Here is a 17,985-nt window from a genome sequence, read left to right on the forward strand (position 1 = left end):
ACTGGGCTTGTGGCCTTGTGGTTAACCCTCACAAGCATCCTCATGCCTGCGTAAATAATTGTACTTTCTTGTGGAATACTGCTGCACATTGCGTACAATTTGACAGAGATCAACTTCTTGGGAGCAACCAATATTTCAGTATGGGGTAGGGGAGGGAAGGAAGTGAAAATACCTAATAATGTCCCTTTTGAGTGAAAATACCTAATAATTTCCCATTAAGCACATACATAGAGAAAGGAAAAGAAAGGAGTACCACCTAGAGGCAAATGTAACGTCTTTGTTAAAAGGAAAAAAAAAGAAAAAATGACCCAGACTTAGATATAATGAACACATTGTTGCTAATCTCCTTAGAACGACTGTGGCACAGGGTCAGGGCTCAGAAATCAGTATGGAGTAAATAAATGAATGGAATGCTCTTTCAAATACCTGTGTGGAAGGAAAATGTTGCATCTTTGAAGTAAGTAAACTGAGAACTAACATATTTTGGGGCATTTAAGTTTAACTTTTTTTTTTTTTTAAGATTTATTTATTTGAGAGAGAAAGGAAGAGCGAGTGCACATGTAGGGGAAGAGCAGAGGGAGAGAGTTATTTTCGTAGCTCTGGAGGCAGATATATAGGCCAGGAAGGTAGACAGTTCATGGTAGCTGCAAATGGCCTGGCCTGGCTGGAGCTAAGAGTTTGCAGGAGGCCACGGAGTCTCAAAGGCCAAGCTGAAAGAAGCGTGGCCAGGTCATGAAAGTCTGACTTAGGTATTCTAGTAAGTTCTGACATTTCTTTGCAGGTGATAATTGGGAGTTAAATACTAAAAATTCACCCGAATGCTGGTTTTCTGAGCCCAGAGACCGTGTTTGTGCAGTTCGCAGCCCTATCACGGGCCTCAATACCCCAGGACCTGGTACGCATGGGGCTCTTATGGTTATGGGGTATTTTTAAAAAGTTCAAAGAACGCAGTGGATATACCTCGAAACCAAGTTTATTATAAAGCATCTGAAGTAAAAGAGTTTTCAAGAAAAAGAATTAAAGATTGGCCAACAATGTTTGATGACTTAGGGAGGAAGACTAACTTAAGATTGGGCAATTTCAGGACTGACTTGTTGATCTTTGAGGGTGACGTCCAAAAATGGAGTAGAAACAGAGGTGAGATGGACTGCAGGTGAGAAAAAATGTAAAGCAAGTAACGTAAGGAAGTGAAGGTGTCTGGTAAAAGTGCTTTTGGGAAGCGGCTTTAGAGAGGGGGCCCCCGTGAATGCAAGGTACTGAGAAAATCTAAAACATAAAGTTTTGATCTGAACTCTGAATGGGCCAGAGAAGTCAGTTTAGCTACAACCTTTTTTGGGTTTGCTCTGCTCTCCTAGGCTCCAGACTCCTCCAACCCTTTCTGCTCCCTAAATATTCCCCTCAACTACCTCCCAGTGCCTGCTTACTGTCCCCAACAATACCCTGGGGGGCCATCAATGCCTCTGCCCCCAGCAGCCAGCAGAGGACTCACCTACAGCCAGAGCTCACTGACGGGCTCTCCTGTGATTTCATCTGCCCGGCAAGCCTGGGTTGGTCCTCATGCTTTTTCTTCACTTTGGTTGGTGAGGCAGGATCTATGCTGGGATCAAGCCAGAAACATTGGGCTCCCCTTCCACCTCAGCCATCAACTGGCCCAATGAATACGGAGTAATTTTTTTTCTTAAGCTAAGCTCTATGCTCAACTGGCCAACGTGGGGCTTCAGCTCATGATCCTGGGATCGAATCGTGTGCTTTACCGACTGAGCCAGCCAGGCGCTAATTTGCCTAATTAAAAACCCTACTTTTGGGACACGTGGTGTCTCAGTGGTTGAGCATCTGATTTGGCTCAGGTCATGACCCAGGAGTCCTGGGATTGATCCCCGCCCACCATCGGGCTCCCTGCAGGGAGCCTACTTCTCCCTCTGCCTGTGTGTCTCTGCCTTTCTCTGTGTCTCTCATGAATAAATAAATAAAATCTTTAAAAAATGAAATAAAACCCTTACTTTCATCTACTTTATGGTTCTCTAGACATTTTCCTACTTTTAGAGTCTGACCCCTTGGTGCTTCAATGTCCTCATGCACATTGGGTATAAATAATATATATATCCACCTTGGGCTGCTACAATTTAAATTAGATAATGTATGAAAAATCTGTTCTTTGGGCCTGCCACATACATTTGTAGCAGGGGGAAACGTGTGGATCCCTCTGAGTTCTGACAAAATCATCTGAAACGGTTGTCAAGCACTCGTTGTGTTACCACACCTGGAGCCTAAAAAAACTTTGCTCCACATGTTTAGGGAAAGTCCTACAGTTGTGTAGAAGACGCCAATGGCCTGCGGTGTCCTCATCTGTGAGGACACCAATGGAGGTTTCCAAGATCTCAAAGGACTGTCTTAAGGATGTAGAAGAAGTAGCAAATGATCCAACATCCATAATCCTGATTTAGTATGTCTCTGGTCTCTCCTGCCTCCAACCTCACCCAGTAGGCCTCAGTCAGGGATCTCTCAAGCAATGTGGATCATCTGTGAACCATCTGAAGCGTCTGTCCTCCCGCAGCCAGCGGTCTGTCACGCGTAATAGGGTGATAGTGACAAACGTGAGGTCAGAGGTCAGACTGCCCCTGTCAGAGACTAGCTCTGTGCCCTAAACCTCTTTGCCTCCAGTGTCCTCAAGACTAAGTGGGGATAAAATACTACCTACCTTGTCAGGGTGTTATGGGGATTAAATAAAACTAGTTTCAGTTGGTGCTTAATGAATGGAAACTAGGTTTCGAAAAGGTGAATTTGGTGAAGTCATCAAGAGGCGTGTCAAGGGTGGAGCCAACCAGGGCTGAATGTAAGGCACGTCTAGGGTGGGCACCTCAGGACTATATAACTGCTGCTCCAGCGCTTGTCACTTCATTACTTGGAAAGATCCTGGGCTCAAGGTTCAAAGAGGCTCCCAGTGGTGAGTTTCTCTGGTGGGAGGCAGCCTACCTGATGTTCTGGTGTTTTGTAGGGCTTTGAGCTTTCATCTTTTAAAAGTGCAGGCCTAGAAGCTGGGAACAGCTCATGTCACTGATGGGACGGTGGTTGCTATACACTGGATTTGGGCAGTAGGACTTTCTGAGAGGCTCGGGTACTTCAAAATGAAACTTTGGTTACATAAAAGGAATTTCTTGTCAATTATATCTCAGTAAAACTGTATGGGGATGCGGATTTAGAAAAAGTAGACCCAACCTTAATAAACGTCAGACAATAAGGAACTGGTTTTAGAAGAAGATTTCTTATGTTTTAGCATAAATGGAAGTGTTTTGGGGTGAAATAATATGTGTAGGATTCACTTCAAAATAAGGAGGGGGTGTTGGGATGAGCAGAATGGGCGACCTCATGAAATAAGAGGGACCATGTTGCTGGATAGCACAGTTGAGTGATGGATCACTTCTCTCTTTTCATGTATGGTGAAAAGTTAACAGGATAAAAAATTAAAAAAAAAAATTCCCAAACCAAAAGTGCTATCCTGAAAGAATTGAAGCAGTGCTGGGATTTTAGTTTTTTCCGACTTCATAAATGATCTGATATTCTGTGAAGTTCAGAAATAATTTGGAACTTTTCAAGCCTGGGATATAGAAGAGACTTGACATTCCTGTTCTTTGAGAGTAGATTCAGAAAATATGGGGATTTTGGCTTTGATTTTTTTTTTTTTTTTTTTTTTTGTCTAGATGAACCCTTAATTAGGGCAAGAAGGCTCTGTAGTCTGTTCCAGCCACGCCTTGTGGCTTCTGTGTGGTAGGCTAATAAGTGATTTGTGACTCATCTGTCAGAGGCCCCTCAACCACAGACTGGTAGACCCGGGAGTCCACTGGTCCCATCACCATCTCTGTCTCTGTGCCGGACTCATCCCAAAGCAATGGTGGCCCAGGTGCTGTGCCTTTAGGATGTGAAGTCCTCCTGAAACTCCTGTGGAAATGGCCTTTATCTCAGGGTCCGGAGAGCAGCCAAAGATGCAGAGTGTGGCCTGGGAGGACAGTAACCTTCAACCCTGCCCAGTGGGCCCTCAGCCTCCATCCCGGAGTTTGAGCACAGGTAGGTGGATTCCAAAGGCCTGTCCATAGGGGTCTGTGATGATGCAAAAGAATGTCTGCTTGCTTGCTATTTTTACTGAGTTTTTATTAATAAATGTGCACACTTGCTCTTCAGAGCTGCTGGGAACTCTTTATATAGATTTAGTGAGCGGCAGGGGGTAGGGACGGTGTGGGGGGGAAGGGCAGGGTATAACTTCAGATCTCCCCTCCCTCCAGTCTTGGCCATATATATCCAGCTGATATCCCTAAGCAAAGACCTGAGTACCATTTTTCGGTGAACACAGCGCTCTTGTTTCTGTGTTGTATGTTCCCATACCCTGTAGAACGTGGAACCTCACAAGCAGTAGTAGCTCAAGCTGGAGATCTTGGATGTGAGGGTGATCTGGCTATGACATCTGTCACCCCGTTGATCAACAGGGTTGATTTCAGCTGATCTGGCTGGCTAGGTGCATGTCCCCTTCCTCCCTTACCACTCCGTGTGCCTCTCTCTTTCAGCTGTGAATTCGGTCGAAGAGGTCAACCTTCCCGATAGAGGAGGACCCTCCTCCCGTGATGGGTATACGGGTAGGTGTGCTCCCTTGCTAGAATCTCCAAAAAAGCTCTCAAGCTGGAGATCTTGGGTGCTGCTCAAGGGCAATGGGTGGGAAAGTGGGAAGTTTGTGGGAGAAGGTAAAGATTTTAAAAATAGTGCTTCGTTTTACTTTGGATCAGTCTCTTACTCCCAGCTAAGGATCAAAGATTTATTTAAAGGTTTTATCTACTTATTTGATGGAGAGCATGAGTAGGGGGAGGGGTGGAGGGAGAGGGATAAGCATGCTCCCCGCCAAGCAGGGAGCCCAATGTGGGGCTCAATCCCAGGGCCCAGTAATCATGACCTGAGCCAAAGGCAGATGCTTAACTGACTGAGCCACCCAGGTGCCCCAAGGATCAAGGATTTAAATAAAACTTCTAGAGCTCAAATACTTCTATTTCCCATGAAGGAAATTGTCCTTTGCACCTTAAGACATAATTCAGAATGTCCGGATTTCCGGGAGAGTTGATGTGAAGCGTGCGAAATTTTTATTCGATTTTTAATAACTCCTAAGAGTGGTTGGGATTATGGCTGATTATCTGTGTTTTCCTGTATTGTATTGAAAACATACTTAAAAAAACACCAGTAACAACTAAATTGTAAGACTCTTGGACTCTAGCCAACTTAGATGGGGTTAATGTGGGAATCCATCCTCCCCCTTCCTCATCTGAGGCCCTGGGATTTGCAGAGCTCAGCACTCTGTCTGGCCTGAAGGCTAGATTTGACCTTCACCTTCTGCCTCTTTCTGCTCAGGCCCTTGGGCAATGCATTTAACTATCTTCCAATTTGTGTTACTTCCCAAAGTAAAAGAGGTAAATAACTTCCCTAGCACCCTAAATAAGAATTATGACACTGGGAGCAAATAACTTTTGAGAGCACTGTGTGTGGGGGGGGTGGGGGGGAATGACATGCTCACGGTCACAAGAAAACAGGAAAGGTTTGGCCCAGGGAGATGCATTTTACAAAGAATGGGGGCTTCTTTCCTTAATTCCCTTCCGGCCTTTTCTGTTGATATAGGATTGGGTTTAGCACAAATGAGATTAGCATTTTTGCAGAGTTAATTAGCTTCCAGTTTGTGTAGGGATCTCTCCACGTACTGCCCTCCTTTCCTAATACTCTCTGAGGAAACATTTATGGGAAACCCAGAAGAAAATGACCATTATTTGTGTTTTCAAGACCTGCCTCATCCACTGGCTTTTTAATTTTTATTTATTTATTTTTTGATAGCAGCTAATCTAGTCCTTATGCTCCCACAAGTAGAAGTACCTGAATATTACAGGTTGTGAGCTGTTCTCCTTAGGCAATCCCCTCACTGCAGACTGACTTGACTTCTGAATCTCTCTCTTGGCTTGCAAAGTAAGGAGGGGCTCTTAATGAAAAAGGTCAGATTTGGAAATTCTAGGGTAATGTTTCTCTTTAAGCAATCTGTAGTCTTTGTAGACTGTTTGGGTTTTACTCCAGAACCAGTTAGGGAGGCTTGGATCTTCCACATTACTGTGTTTATGGATAGAGATCCAGGGCTAGGAATCAGCTTCCAGACTGCTCTCTTGCTGCCAGCTTTCCTCCCTCTGCTGGATTCAGTTAGCCATCATCTTTGGCTCTGGGTTATAGGTGGTCTGGAACACAAAATGATCATGGTTCCCTGACAGTCTGAGTTTCTGGGAGAAAAGGCTAAAGAGCCAACAGTTATTATGTTCTTAGCATGAACTGGGATTTATTCAAAATGCTTTACATGGGTTATTCATCTAATTTGTTGTTGTTGTTAATGCCTTCATGCATTAACATACGTGGAGAAGGGGAGACTCAAAAGGAGTTCGGTAACTAATTCAGCAGCAGTTAGGAAAGGGTTGAGTCCCTAGAGCCAATATTTGGAAATGTGTGAGGGTGGTTTTAGGTTGTCTCTATGACTAGAGGGAGCCAGGGCTTCTATGTGGCAATATGTGGGATGGTTTTTCACAACGAATTGACTCCAAATGCCAATGGCTTCTCTACTGAGAATTAGCCCTGCTCCTAATTTGTGTACTATATTTTCGCCTGGGAAAGGAGAAACAATGAAAGTGAGAAAGAAGGAAAAGAACTTTCTGGTTAGTTCAGGAATTCAGAAGCAGAAACCTGGGGCTGGTAGAAAGTAGAGAAAATGCTCAACAGTGTAAAGGACATACGTTGGGGCGGGTAGGTGGCTCAGTCAACCGGTTAAGCCTCTTAACTCTTGATTTTTGGCTCAGGTCGTGAGTTCAGGGTCCTGGGAACCAGCCCCACCTTGGGCTCTGTGGTCACCTGGGAATCTGCTTGATTCCCTCTTCCTTTGCCCCTCCCCCTGCACTCTCTTAAATAAACTTAAAAAAAATAAAGGACACATGTTGGGCAGAGACAAACTATGATGAAAGTTTCTTTTAAGGATTTGATTTGTGTTTCCCTAAAGATTAGTAAAATTGAACATCTTTTCATGTGCTTGTAGCTATTTGTATATCTTTGGAGAAATACTCAAGTTTTTTGACCATTTCAATCACATTTGTTTTAATCTTGAGTAGCAGTTTTTAAAAATATATTCTGGATATTAACCCTTTATTAAATATTATATGCAGGTATTTTCTCCCATAGATCGCCTCTTCAATCTGTCAATTGTATCTTTTGACACATTTAAACATTTTAAAAAGATTTTATTTATTTATTCATGAGAGACACACAGAGAGAGGCAGAGACACAGGCAGAGGGAGAAGCAGGCTCCATGCAGGGAGCCCGATGTGGGACTCAATCCTGGGACTCCAGGATCACACCCTGGGCCAAAGGCAGGCGCTAAACTGCTGAGCCACCCAGGCATTCCCCATAATTAAAATTTTTGATGCAGTCTGATTTTTTTTTTTCCCTCACATCTTATGTGCTTTTGATTCCTAAGAAATGATTTCTAAATCCAATGTCATGAGATTTTTGCCCCATTGTCTTTTAGCAGTTTTTATTTTTTTAGTTCTTCACATTGAGATCTTTGATCTATTTTTAAATTTTTTGTATATAATGTAAGGTAAGGGTCCAACTTCGTGGATGGCCAATTTGCCAACACCATTTGTTGATAAGACCATCTCTTCCCCTTGAACGGTCTGGCCACCCTTGTCAAAAATCAATTGACTGTAAATGTGAGGGTTTATTTCTGGACTCTATTCCATTGGTCTACTTGTCTGTCTTTATGTCATCACCACACTGCTTTAATTACCATAGCTTTGTTAAGTTTTTAAATTAGAAGGTGTGAGATCTCCAAAGTGTTCTTTTTCAAAGCCATTCTGGCTATTCAGGGTCTCCTGAGATTCCAAAAGAATTTTAGGATGTATTTTTCTATTTCCACAAAAAAAAAATGCCATTGGGATTTTGATAGGGGTTGCACTGAATCTGTAAATCACTTTGGGTAGTATAGACCTCCTACACTGGTAAGATGTTTTCCAATCCACAAACATAATCTATTTGTTGTATCTTCTTTAATTCCTTTCAGCAATGTTTCCCAATCTTGGTATGTTGTGTGTTTCCAGAAATCTATCCATGTCTTCTAGGTTATCCAATTTGTCAGTGTACATTTGTTCATAGTATTCTCTTATAATCATTTTTATGTTTGACATTAATTGTAATGGTCACATTTCCGATTTTATTTTTTTCCTTTGTTACTCTAGGCGAAGATGTATCCATTTTGTTGATCCTTTCAAAAAATCAGCTAATAGTTTTGCTTTTCAATTTAAAAAAAATCTATTCTTTGCTTATCTGCACTCTTCTCTGCATTAGATCCTTTGTCTTCTGAGTTTGGATGGTTTGTTTTTCTAGTCCCTTGAGTTATATAAAGTTAGGTTGTTGATTTCTGATCTTTTTAAATGTGCTTGTTTGGAGCTATCACTTCTCTCTTGGCAATGCTATCATTGCATCCCATAAATTCTGGTGTTCTTTTTTTCATTTGTCTCAAGGTATTTTCTGATTTCACTATGGCTTTAACCCGTTGGTGGTTTGAGGGTGTTTGTTTTTGTTTTTGTTTTTGTTTTTGTTTTTTTGCAGGATCAAATTTTATTTTATTTTATTTTATTTATATTTATTTTTTTAATTTATTTTTTATTGGTGTTCAATTTACCAACATACAGAATAACCCCCAGTGCCCATCACCCATTCACTCCCACCCCCCGCCCTCCTCCCCTTCTACCACCCCTAGTTCGTTTCCCAGAATTAGCAGTCTTTACGTTCTGTCTCCCTTTCTGATATTTCCCACACATTTCTTCTCCCTTCCCTTATATTCCCTTTCACTATTATTTATATTCCCCAAATGAATGAGAACATATAATGTTTGTCCTTCTCCGACTGACTTACTTCACTCAGCATAATACCCTCCAGGAGGGTGTTGATTAATTTTCAGAGATGTGTGGATTTTCCAATTTATCTTCTGCTATTGATTTCATTCCATTATGATTGGGGGTGGAGAGGAGTATGATTTCAATATTCTTGAATTTAAGACTTATTTAGTGGTCTAAAACATGTGGTCTAGAGAATATTCACGTGTACTTGAGGAGAATGTACATTCTGCTGTTAGGTAGAGTGTTCTATAACTGTCTGTTATGTTCTGCTGGTCTATAGTGTTGTTCAAGTCCCCTATTTCCTTATTGATCTTTTGTTTGGTGTTTTATCCATTATTGAAACTGGGACATAGAAGTCTATTATTGTTTCCCATTTCTTTTAATTTTTGTCAATGTTCTCAATGTGGAAACTCTGAGGTTTGGTTCATAAATATATTTTTTTTTCAAAATTTTTATTTATTTATGATAGTCACACACACACACACACACACAGAGAAGCAGAGACATAGGCAGAGGGAGAAGCAGGCTCCATGCACCGGGAGCCCGACGTGGGACTCGATCCCGGGTCTCCAGGATCACGCCCTGGGCCAAAGGCAGGCGCCAAACCGCTGCGCCACCCAGGGATCCCTGGTTCATAAATATTAAAAATTGTTTTATCTCAGGTGTATGGGGACAGCTCAGTTGGTTGAGCATCTGCCTTTGTCTCAGGTCATTATCCTAAGATCCTGTGACTGAGCCCCCACATCAGGCTCTGCTGAGCAGGGAGTCTGCTTCTCCCTCTACCCCTCTCCCTGCTCATTTTCTCTCTCTCTCTCTCAAAACAATTTTTAAAAATATTTTATCTCCTTGATGAATTGACCCTTTATCAATATATAGTGTCCTTGTCTCTTAGAACACTTTTTGACAGTGTACCAACATGGATGCAGATTTCCTACTTTCTTGAAACTTTATTGTCCTTCCTCACCCCCCAACCCTATATAATTACATTGTTGGTTATCAAATGGGTGTGAGCTGGTTTATTTTGTATTTCTTCAATTACCAATGAGGCTGAGCATTTTCTCATCTCTCTTTTTCCATGTGGTGTATGAGTCTTAGGCTAAAGAAATCCTTCCATATCCTGGTTCATAATCTCATTTTTTCATAATTTTAAAGATAGACCTCTAACCCATTAGCATTCTTATTATAGACAGGTATGAGGTAGGGTTTACTTTCTTAAAAAAAAAAAAAAAGTCTTATGAATGGTTAGCCATTGAACCATTTTTCCCCCTCTAGATACTATCAGTATTCCCCAGTGCTTTTGTCTTTCCATTTACAGATTCTCCAGGATCTTCAATTGAAGATGATCATAACAAAGTAAAAGAAACACAAGCGAGAAGAGTAAATGGAAAACCCAGACGTAAATTTACCAAGGATGAGTTGTACCTACTTAATCACACATTTGAAGAGAATCCTTACCCTGATTTTACCATTCGAAAAGAACTGGCTGGGCAACTCTGTTGTCAAATATATGCGATTGATGTAAGTAAAATATTCAAAGTTTTGCATTTGCATCTTTTGTAGACATCATGGAGAATGTAAAAGAATTAAAAAGTTCAATAGCTTTTCATCATATGGAATACAGTGACATCTGGGCCACTTCTCTTGTTCATCTCAATGTGGGTATGAATGTGTTCTGTTTCCTGGAAAAAGTTCCTGTTTCCTGTGTTCTGTTTCTTTCCAGATTGTGAGGCAAGTCTGGAAGCAGAGACCTGTTAAGAAGGTATTGCAGTTATCTAGAGTTGAGACAATGATGGTTTGGACCAGGGCACTAGTTGTGGAAGTATAGACAGCGAGGAAGACTTCTGTTATTTTGAAGGTAGAGCTGATGGTTTGCTGAGAGATTCTCTGCATTCTGTATGATTGCATATATAATAATGAGGGCTCTAAAATGTTGGCTTAAGCAAATAGAAGATTGGAGTTGCCTTTAAGATAGGGAAGGCCTGAGATCCCTGGGTGGCTCAGCGGTTTAGCATCTGCCTTCGGCTCAGGGTGTGATCCTGGAGTCCCGGGATCGAGTCCCGGGATCGAGTCCCGGGATCGAGTCCCACATGGGCTCCCTGCATGGAGCCTGCTTCTCCCTCTGCCTGTGTCTCTGTCTCTCTCTCTCTCTCTGTCTCTCATGAATAAATAAATAAAATCTTTTTTTTTTTTTTAAAGGGAAGGCCTAGGAATGGAGATTTTTAAAAAATATTTTATTTATTTATGACACACACACACAGAGGGGCAGAGACACAGGCAGAGGGAGAAGCAGGCTCCATGCAGGGAGCCCAACATGGGACTTGATCCTGGGTCTCCAGGATCAGACCTTGGGCTGAAGGCGGTGCTAAACCACTGAGCCACCCGGGCTGCCCAGGAATGGAGGTTTTATGCCAGAGGCACTAGGGAGTTTCAATATGGACATACGACATTTTGGTAAGGCAATTAGACCTCCAGGAGGCATAAAGAAACCAACAGTTGGATATACAGGTCTGAAGTGCAAGAGAAAGGACTTGTCTTGATAGTGTCACCCCACTTGGCATAATACCTCACAGCTTCAGTGGGTACTTCATAACTATTTGTTGCACGAGCCAATATCTTTTTTAAGGTTTTATTTATGTAAGTAACCTCTACACCCAACGGGCTGGAACTCACGACTTGGATGTTAAGAATCACATGCTCCTCTGATTGAGCCAGCTAGGTGCCCCATCATGAACCAATATCTTGGTTCATGGGGAATATCTTGGTAAATCTCCAATATGATTTTGGAAATGATTGGTGAATCATCAGCTGTATGAAATTATTGAAGTGGTTTTTTTTTTAATACACATAATTTGAATTGTATTTTTCTTCTGTTGTCCCTAAACCACTGGGTTTATTAGTTCCTTGACAACAGGAAGACACAGGTAGCTTTGGAAGGTAAAAGTATAGGCAAATACTATAGAAGTAATGTTCAATTGTTTATTTATTTATTTATTTATTTATTTTTAAAGATTTATTTATTTATTCATGATAGACATAGAGACAGAGAGAGAGAGAGAGAGAGGCAGAGACACAGGAGGAGGGAGAAGCAGGCTCCATGCCGGGAGCCCGACGTGGGACTCAATCCTGGGACTCCAGGATTGCGCCCTGGGCCAAAGGCAGGCGCTAACCGCCAAGCCACCCAGGGATCCCCAGTAATGTTCAATTGTAAAAGCTTCATGAGCTGGAAACATTGCAAGGAAAGATCAATGATTCCATACAAATACGTAGAAAATCTGAATAAGGTAATAAGCAGGAAGGAATTGAGTGGTTAGATACTTAAACATTTTTTTTTAAATTTATTTATGATAGTCACACACACACACACACAGAGAGAGAGAGAGAGAGAGGCAGAGACACAGACAGAGGGAGAAGCAGGCTCCATGCACCAGGATCCTGATGTAGGATTCGATCCCGGGTCTCCAGGATCGCGCCCTGGGCCAAAGGCAGGCGCTAAACCACTGCGCCACCCAGGGATCCCTTAAACATTTTTATACTGGTGTGTTTTGTTTTTGTTTTTGTTTCTGTTTTTTACATTTCTAGATTCATGACTATTGGGTTTCTCAAGTTCAAACTGCTTTTTAATCTTAAAAGTTTTCATTATCCATACTTGTCAGAGGGATAGATTCATAAGATGATTCATAATAGGAAGGATACACATGATTATTCAAACTATAGGGTTAACTCAAGGATGCATGTGTTTAGAGAAAATGCCTATGATGTGATAAGAAAGCAAAAACAGCTTAGGGGAGGATTCTAGGAAGCTGTTACACTAGAGAAAGTGGGTGCACTTGTTTTTTTGGATGAGTCCTCATGAGATGATCTTCTATTCGGCCCTGTAACTTCTGACAAATTGACTCTTGCATCTCTGCTTTCTGTAAAATTATCTATGTTTTATAGTCTAAGAATGAGTATTGGGTTTTCAGCATTGTGCATGAGTTTTATCTTAAGCAATCATCACAAGTAGATCAGAGATCCTTCCAGGTTCATTGCTACCAATGCCCTAAAGCATCCCTGAACTTGGAGATTGGAGATCGAGGGGATTCCAGGAGTGAGAAAATGACAAGAGGCCCCCTCAGATACTGTTACCCATGCTGCATGACTGACTGACCTACAGCAACTATGGCTTATTAGAATGGATTGTCTTAGAAAGCACGGTATCATTTCAACATTCCCCCAAAGTCCTAGGTATTGTGGTTGGCACATACAACTGTCCTCATTTTAGGGAGGAAAAATGGGAGATTAGAGCTGCTAAGTGGAATACTTAGGGTCACATAAAATATGAAATCAAGTCATGAATCAAGCTCTTCCTTATGTGTAGTCTTTGAAAACCATAAATTGCAGAGTAACTTAGAATACATTGAGTCAGGAGTTCATTCTATCTAGTGAGGCAGCTTGAGTAAAATTTAAGTTGTTTTTTTTAAACTTTTAATTTTTTTTTAAGATTTTATTTATTTATTCATAGAAATGCAGAGAGAGAGAGAGAGACGCAGAGACACAGGCAAAGGGAGAAGCAGGCTCCATGCAGAGAGCCTGATGTGGGACTCGATCCCGGGACTCCAGGATCATGCCCTGGGCTGCAGGCAGCGCTAAACCGCTGCGCCACCGGGGCTGCCCCTAAAATTTAAGTTGTGATGTGGGGGCAGTGCCTGGGTGACTCAGTTAGTTAAGCATCTGACTCTTGGTCTCAGCTCAGGTCTTGATCTCAGGGTTGGGAGTTCAAGTCCCGTGCTGTGCTCCACACTGGGCATAGATCCTGCTTTATTTAATTAATTAATTAATTTTTTTAGATCCTGCTTTAAATAAAGTTATGATGTGGGGCAAATTCAGTGTGTTTAGGGAAGAACTAGGGATGAGTTCTGTCTAAATGCAAACAAGGCTGCAAACAGGTTGGGGGCAGATTTAGAAATACAAAAGGACCACGGGGGACTGAGGTGGTTGGGCTTCACCACACGACTTCTGGACTTCGTCATCACACACGCAGCCCCAGGAGAGATGGCCTTTATTTTCCTCTCCCTTAACGTCAGGAGGAAAGTCCCTGATGACACCGAGACAAGGCTTAACTGCATTCTCTCCCATGTGGGACAAATGTATCCGGAATGTATATGGCGATGTGTTGTGGAATGATGTCAGATGAGGCAACTTGATAATTCATGAATCTCTTTTCTCTTTAGAACTGGTTCCAGAACAAAAGAGCCCGCCTGCCACTTAAAGAGAGACAGAGAATATTTGCTACTAGGAAACTGCATCTGTCCTCTGCCCAGGGTCATCCCTATGGAAGCCTCCAGGACCCCCAGGACCCCACCAGGGCCCCTGAGCACACCTGCTCCTCTACCCTGGCTGCCCTTCCAGGAGGAGCAGGCCATTTGTCTCCAGAGACTCAGTGGGTTTCCAGTCAACAGGATGGCTCAGGTGACACCAGGGTCCCAGGCGTTGAAAAGGAACTGAGCTATGCTTTGGGGTATCAAGGTAACCTGGGAAGCGGGCTGTATTCCAACTATCCATTTTATAGCTACAAACCAGCAAACAGTCTTCCTCCTACTTCTGTGCAGTATCATGAGAAGTATGAGCCTGACACCGGGCAGAGCTGGACTTCGAGGGCCTTCGTCCTGCACGGTGTTTATAGTCAGCAGGGGGAGAGGCAGCAGCAGCAGGTCTATTGTCCTTATGCGCTGTATTCACTGTATCAAGGACAACAGCAGAATGGTTGCTAGATATCCTCAGCAGCAGCCTGGGCTTCAGAATGATCAAGACAAATGGTGTTCCAGGATCAGCTCCTCCATGCACCTGAGTTCTGGGGATATAGGGCAGCATGTGCCTTCCCTTCAGTCGCAACAGTGGGTGTTCTCAAACTGGCAGTGGTCAGGTCTCTGCTAATACCCTTTGAACAAGATATGCAGCACTGATGATCCATCCTGGTAGGGCAACAGGGTCCCTGGCTGTGCAGTTCATAGTGTCTTGGAGAAAAGCTGGACTAGAGTCTGGAGCATGAAACCAGCAAACACAGACAGAAGACAGCTGTCAACCAGCTGTTAGGGCTTTGGAAGAAAGAGGCTCTTGGCAGAGCACTTGTTCCAGTTATAGTCCCCTTCCCCCACCCCAGAGACAAGATAGGCAAGCAGAAGTACAAGGTTACAAAGGACACTCCCCTGTAGTAGCCTCTGGAGTAGCCTAGAAGGCTGCTGCTACTGCAAAGCTCTCTACTCTGCAGAACCCGGGCAGCAGCATATGTCCTTGCTGGAGCCCTGACTGCAGGGGCCATCCTGACAACATCAGCTTGGTCATCTAAGACGCAGCCCCTTGGTTGAGACCATCTAAAGCAGGAATTTGCAACACCTCCCAAGAGCCCCCGGATGATGCTATACTTGAGCCGGTGTGCAGCCCTCACCAGTCCCCTTGGCTGAGAGCTCTGCTTAGGAATTAACCTAGAGCGTGGATGTGCATCAACAGGATGTCACAAGATCCCAAGATCCACGTACCCAGTTGAGCATCTGAATGCTATGTTGTGGGGAAGCTCAATTGGCGCCTGCCTTTGCTTCAGGCGATGATCCTGGGGGTGCTGGGATTGAGTCTCCCTCTCCCTGCCTCTTCTGCCTGCTTATGTACTCTCTAATAAATTCTTTAAAAAAAAAAAAAAGCCATGTTAACTAGTTTTTGGGAAATAGCCTGGTGTCTGTGAGCCTGTAACTTTTGAAATGGTTTTCATAATTTTGAGTTTTAGAATACAGAATCATTTCTCAAGCATTTCAGTATTTTATGTCCATCTGTTATGCTTTCTCCTATGTTATAAAATGTGTTTTACATATTTTAGATTTTTAACCCAAACTGTTATGCTAATTGCAGGATAAAACAGGTCTCCTACATATTTCCAAGGTAATATGACATATAGATCTACTTCATTTTGTAAATGTCTTCCATCTGTTACTATAAATAAGATATAGATTAGGTAGGGAAGTAGCAACTCTGAGTTCTGGTATACAACGTTCAGTGAAAATCAAGTTGGCTAATTTTTATAGAATGATGTATTATAAAAATAAGTTTCAGTAAATAATCTTGAATATAAATACATCTGCAGCAAAACCATAGGCTAGGTTTGTATTCACTGACTTACAGAGAGTTGCATTAGGGCAAGGAAGTGTAGTCTATATATACTGAGTTATAATAGCAAGGGGTGGCATCACTGTCTACATTTCCTATTTCCCATTCAGTTTGAAATTATCTATTTATCAATTTCTGCCAAAGGAGTCCATTTACTTCTAATTGGCTCAGTTTATTTCCTTCTGTACAGATTTTGAAATTTTTAATTTCTTTTTCCATTGATTGCCATAATATGATTTCTCATCTGATAACCTGTTTATGTAGTGATTTAGATAAGTTCTTATATTAAATAATGTGTTCTTGGAATAACCCAGTTAGGTCATGAGATATCCCTATGTATTTTGGAATTAGTTGTTAATATTTATTTGAGTTGCTAATATTTTAAGATGGCATTTGTGTTTATGACTGAGATGCCCTCTAAAAATTTGCTAACACTATCTTTAGGCATTTAGATCATGTTAAGATAGCTTTGGAATAAATTATGTATGCCAGCTAATCTGTTTGGTCTGATGTTTTCTTTATGGGAAGAGTTTGGACTACAAATTCTGATTATAGGACAATCATTTCTCCTTGAGTTATTTTTGGCAAGTTGAATTTCCCCCCAAATATGTCCATCTCACCTGAATTCTCAAATCTATTGCCGTAAAGTCCTTGGAAACACCCCCTTTATGCCTAGAGCATATGTAGTAATATATTTTGCATTTTACAATTTTTATTTGTGCTTTCCTTTTTTTTTTTTCTTCCTTTGGCAGAGGTTTGGAAAGACCCAGCTAGTATGTATGGGGCCTGTATTTCTCTGTGGATGGGACTTCCACAGGCCAAGGGCGGTGCTAGGAGTCGGTTTGGGTTCTGGTGGGTTGAGGTCCCTGCAGACCAGCTTAGAGGAGCCTTGGGGCCCAGCCCTGAATGGTGGATCCTGCTCCATGCTGGGCTGTCAGAAGGCATCTGCTACCCTGAAATCCCTGCTGCCCCTCCCAGACTCCCACATGTTACAAAGGCATCCAAGCCAGAGCTGGTGCAAGTTTGGGGTCAGAGTCCAGGCTGGAACTTCTGGAGCTTCTGCAAGAACACTGCATTCAGCCAGTGTGTGAAGTGCAGCACGGGGACTCAATAAGCAAGTCCTGTCGCTCTCTAACCTCCATGCACCTGAGAACTGGGCACTAGAAGCGTCCAGTTTTGGCTCCCTGGGTTGGGTCCAGGTCCCTTGAGTTGTTGGCACCTCTTGGTGAACACCTGTTGAAGTGGGATGAAGCCTTGGGTGCAAGAAGCCACTGCTTTGCCTTTGGAAATGGGGAATTGGGATGTACTGTTTAGTGATCTAGGTTGGATCTTAAGCTTGGGGGAGGGTGTTGGGACTTTGTATAAGTCAAAGGTCAGGACTTGAGGCTGGCTGGTTGCTCCCCAGACAGCTCTAGCAGGGAACTGAGGTTGGAGAGGAACAGGAGGGTGGCAAGTGACTGGCCAGCTGCAGAGGGGACCCTGCTGCAGGGCTTTGGATAGTTCCTGATCACTGCAGGGCCTCTCCTTAACAGCCTCTGCTTCTGAGATGCTCTTCTGGCCAGGGAACAGGTGAAGGTCAGGTAGCTGGTAGCTGTATGCCAAGTGTTCAGGTCAATAAAGTATTGAACCTCTTCAAGTGTGTTATTACCTGGCTCAGCTAAGATGTGGTCACAAGGAATTCCTATCAACTTACAGGTATTTCTATCAACTTGCAAGGGCTCCATGGGATCCTCTGTCTTGCATTCACCTCATGCCTCTGCTGCACATCAGAACAGTGTCGTTGAAATGGCAGTAACAGATCTGCTGTTCTTTTCCTCAGTAATAGGAAAAACCAACACAAAGTCTTTGAGGTATACCCCAAGGAAAAGGCCCATGAGGAACATTGCCTATTTGCCTGTCC

The 17,985-nt window shown here is 42.7% G+C and overlaps 1 protein-coding gene across 2 annotated transcripts; it reads left to right on the plus strand.

Annotated features, from left to right (window-relative positions):
* Positions 1–360: 360 nt before the first annotated feature.
* LOC112651832 (cytoplasmic polyadenylated homeobox-like protein 2) lies at positions 361–15,662 on the plus strand. 2 transcript variants are annotated; one of them, XM_025435142.2, is made up of 5 exons: positions 361–457; positions 3,801–4,062; positions 4,557–4,625; positions 10,267–10,469; positions 14,162–15,662. In XM_025435142.2, the coding sequence occupies exons 2-5, from the start codon at positions 3,945–3,947 to the stop codon at positions 14,699–14,701; spliced, it is 930 nt and encodes a 309-aa protein (XP_025290927.1). In that variant the 5' UTR covers positions 361–457; positions 3,801–3,944; the 3' UTR covers positions 14,702–15,662. The 2 variants fall into 2 exon arrangements, with proteins under 2 accessions (XP_025290927.1, XP_025290928.1); XM_025435143.2 differs by having other exon boundaries at positions 365–457; positions 3,961–4,062.
* The last annotated feature ends 2,323 nt before the right edge of the window (positions 15,663–17,985 follow it).

Source organism: Canis lupus, chromosome 4, assembly GCF_003254725.2.
Source record: "Canis lupus dingo isolate Sandy chromosome 4, ASM325472v2, whole genome shotgun sequence".
In the NCBI taxonomy this organism is placed as follows: Eukaryota; Metazoa; Chordata; class Mammalia; order Carnivora; family Canidae; genus Canis; species Canis lupus.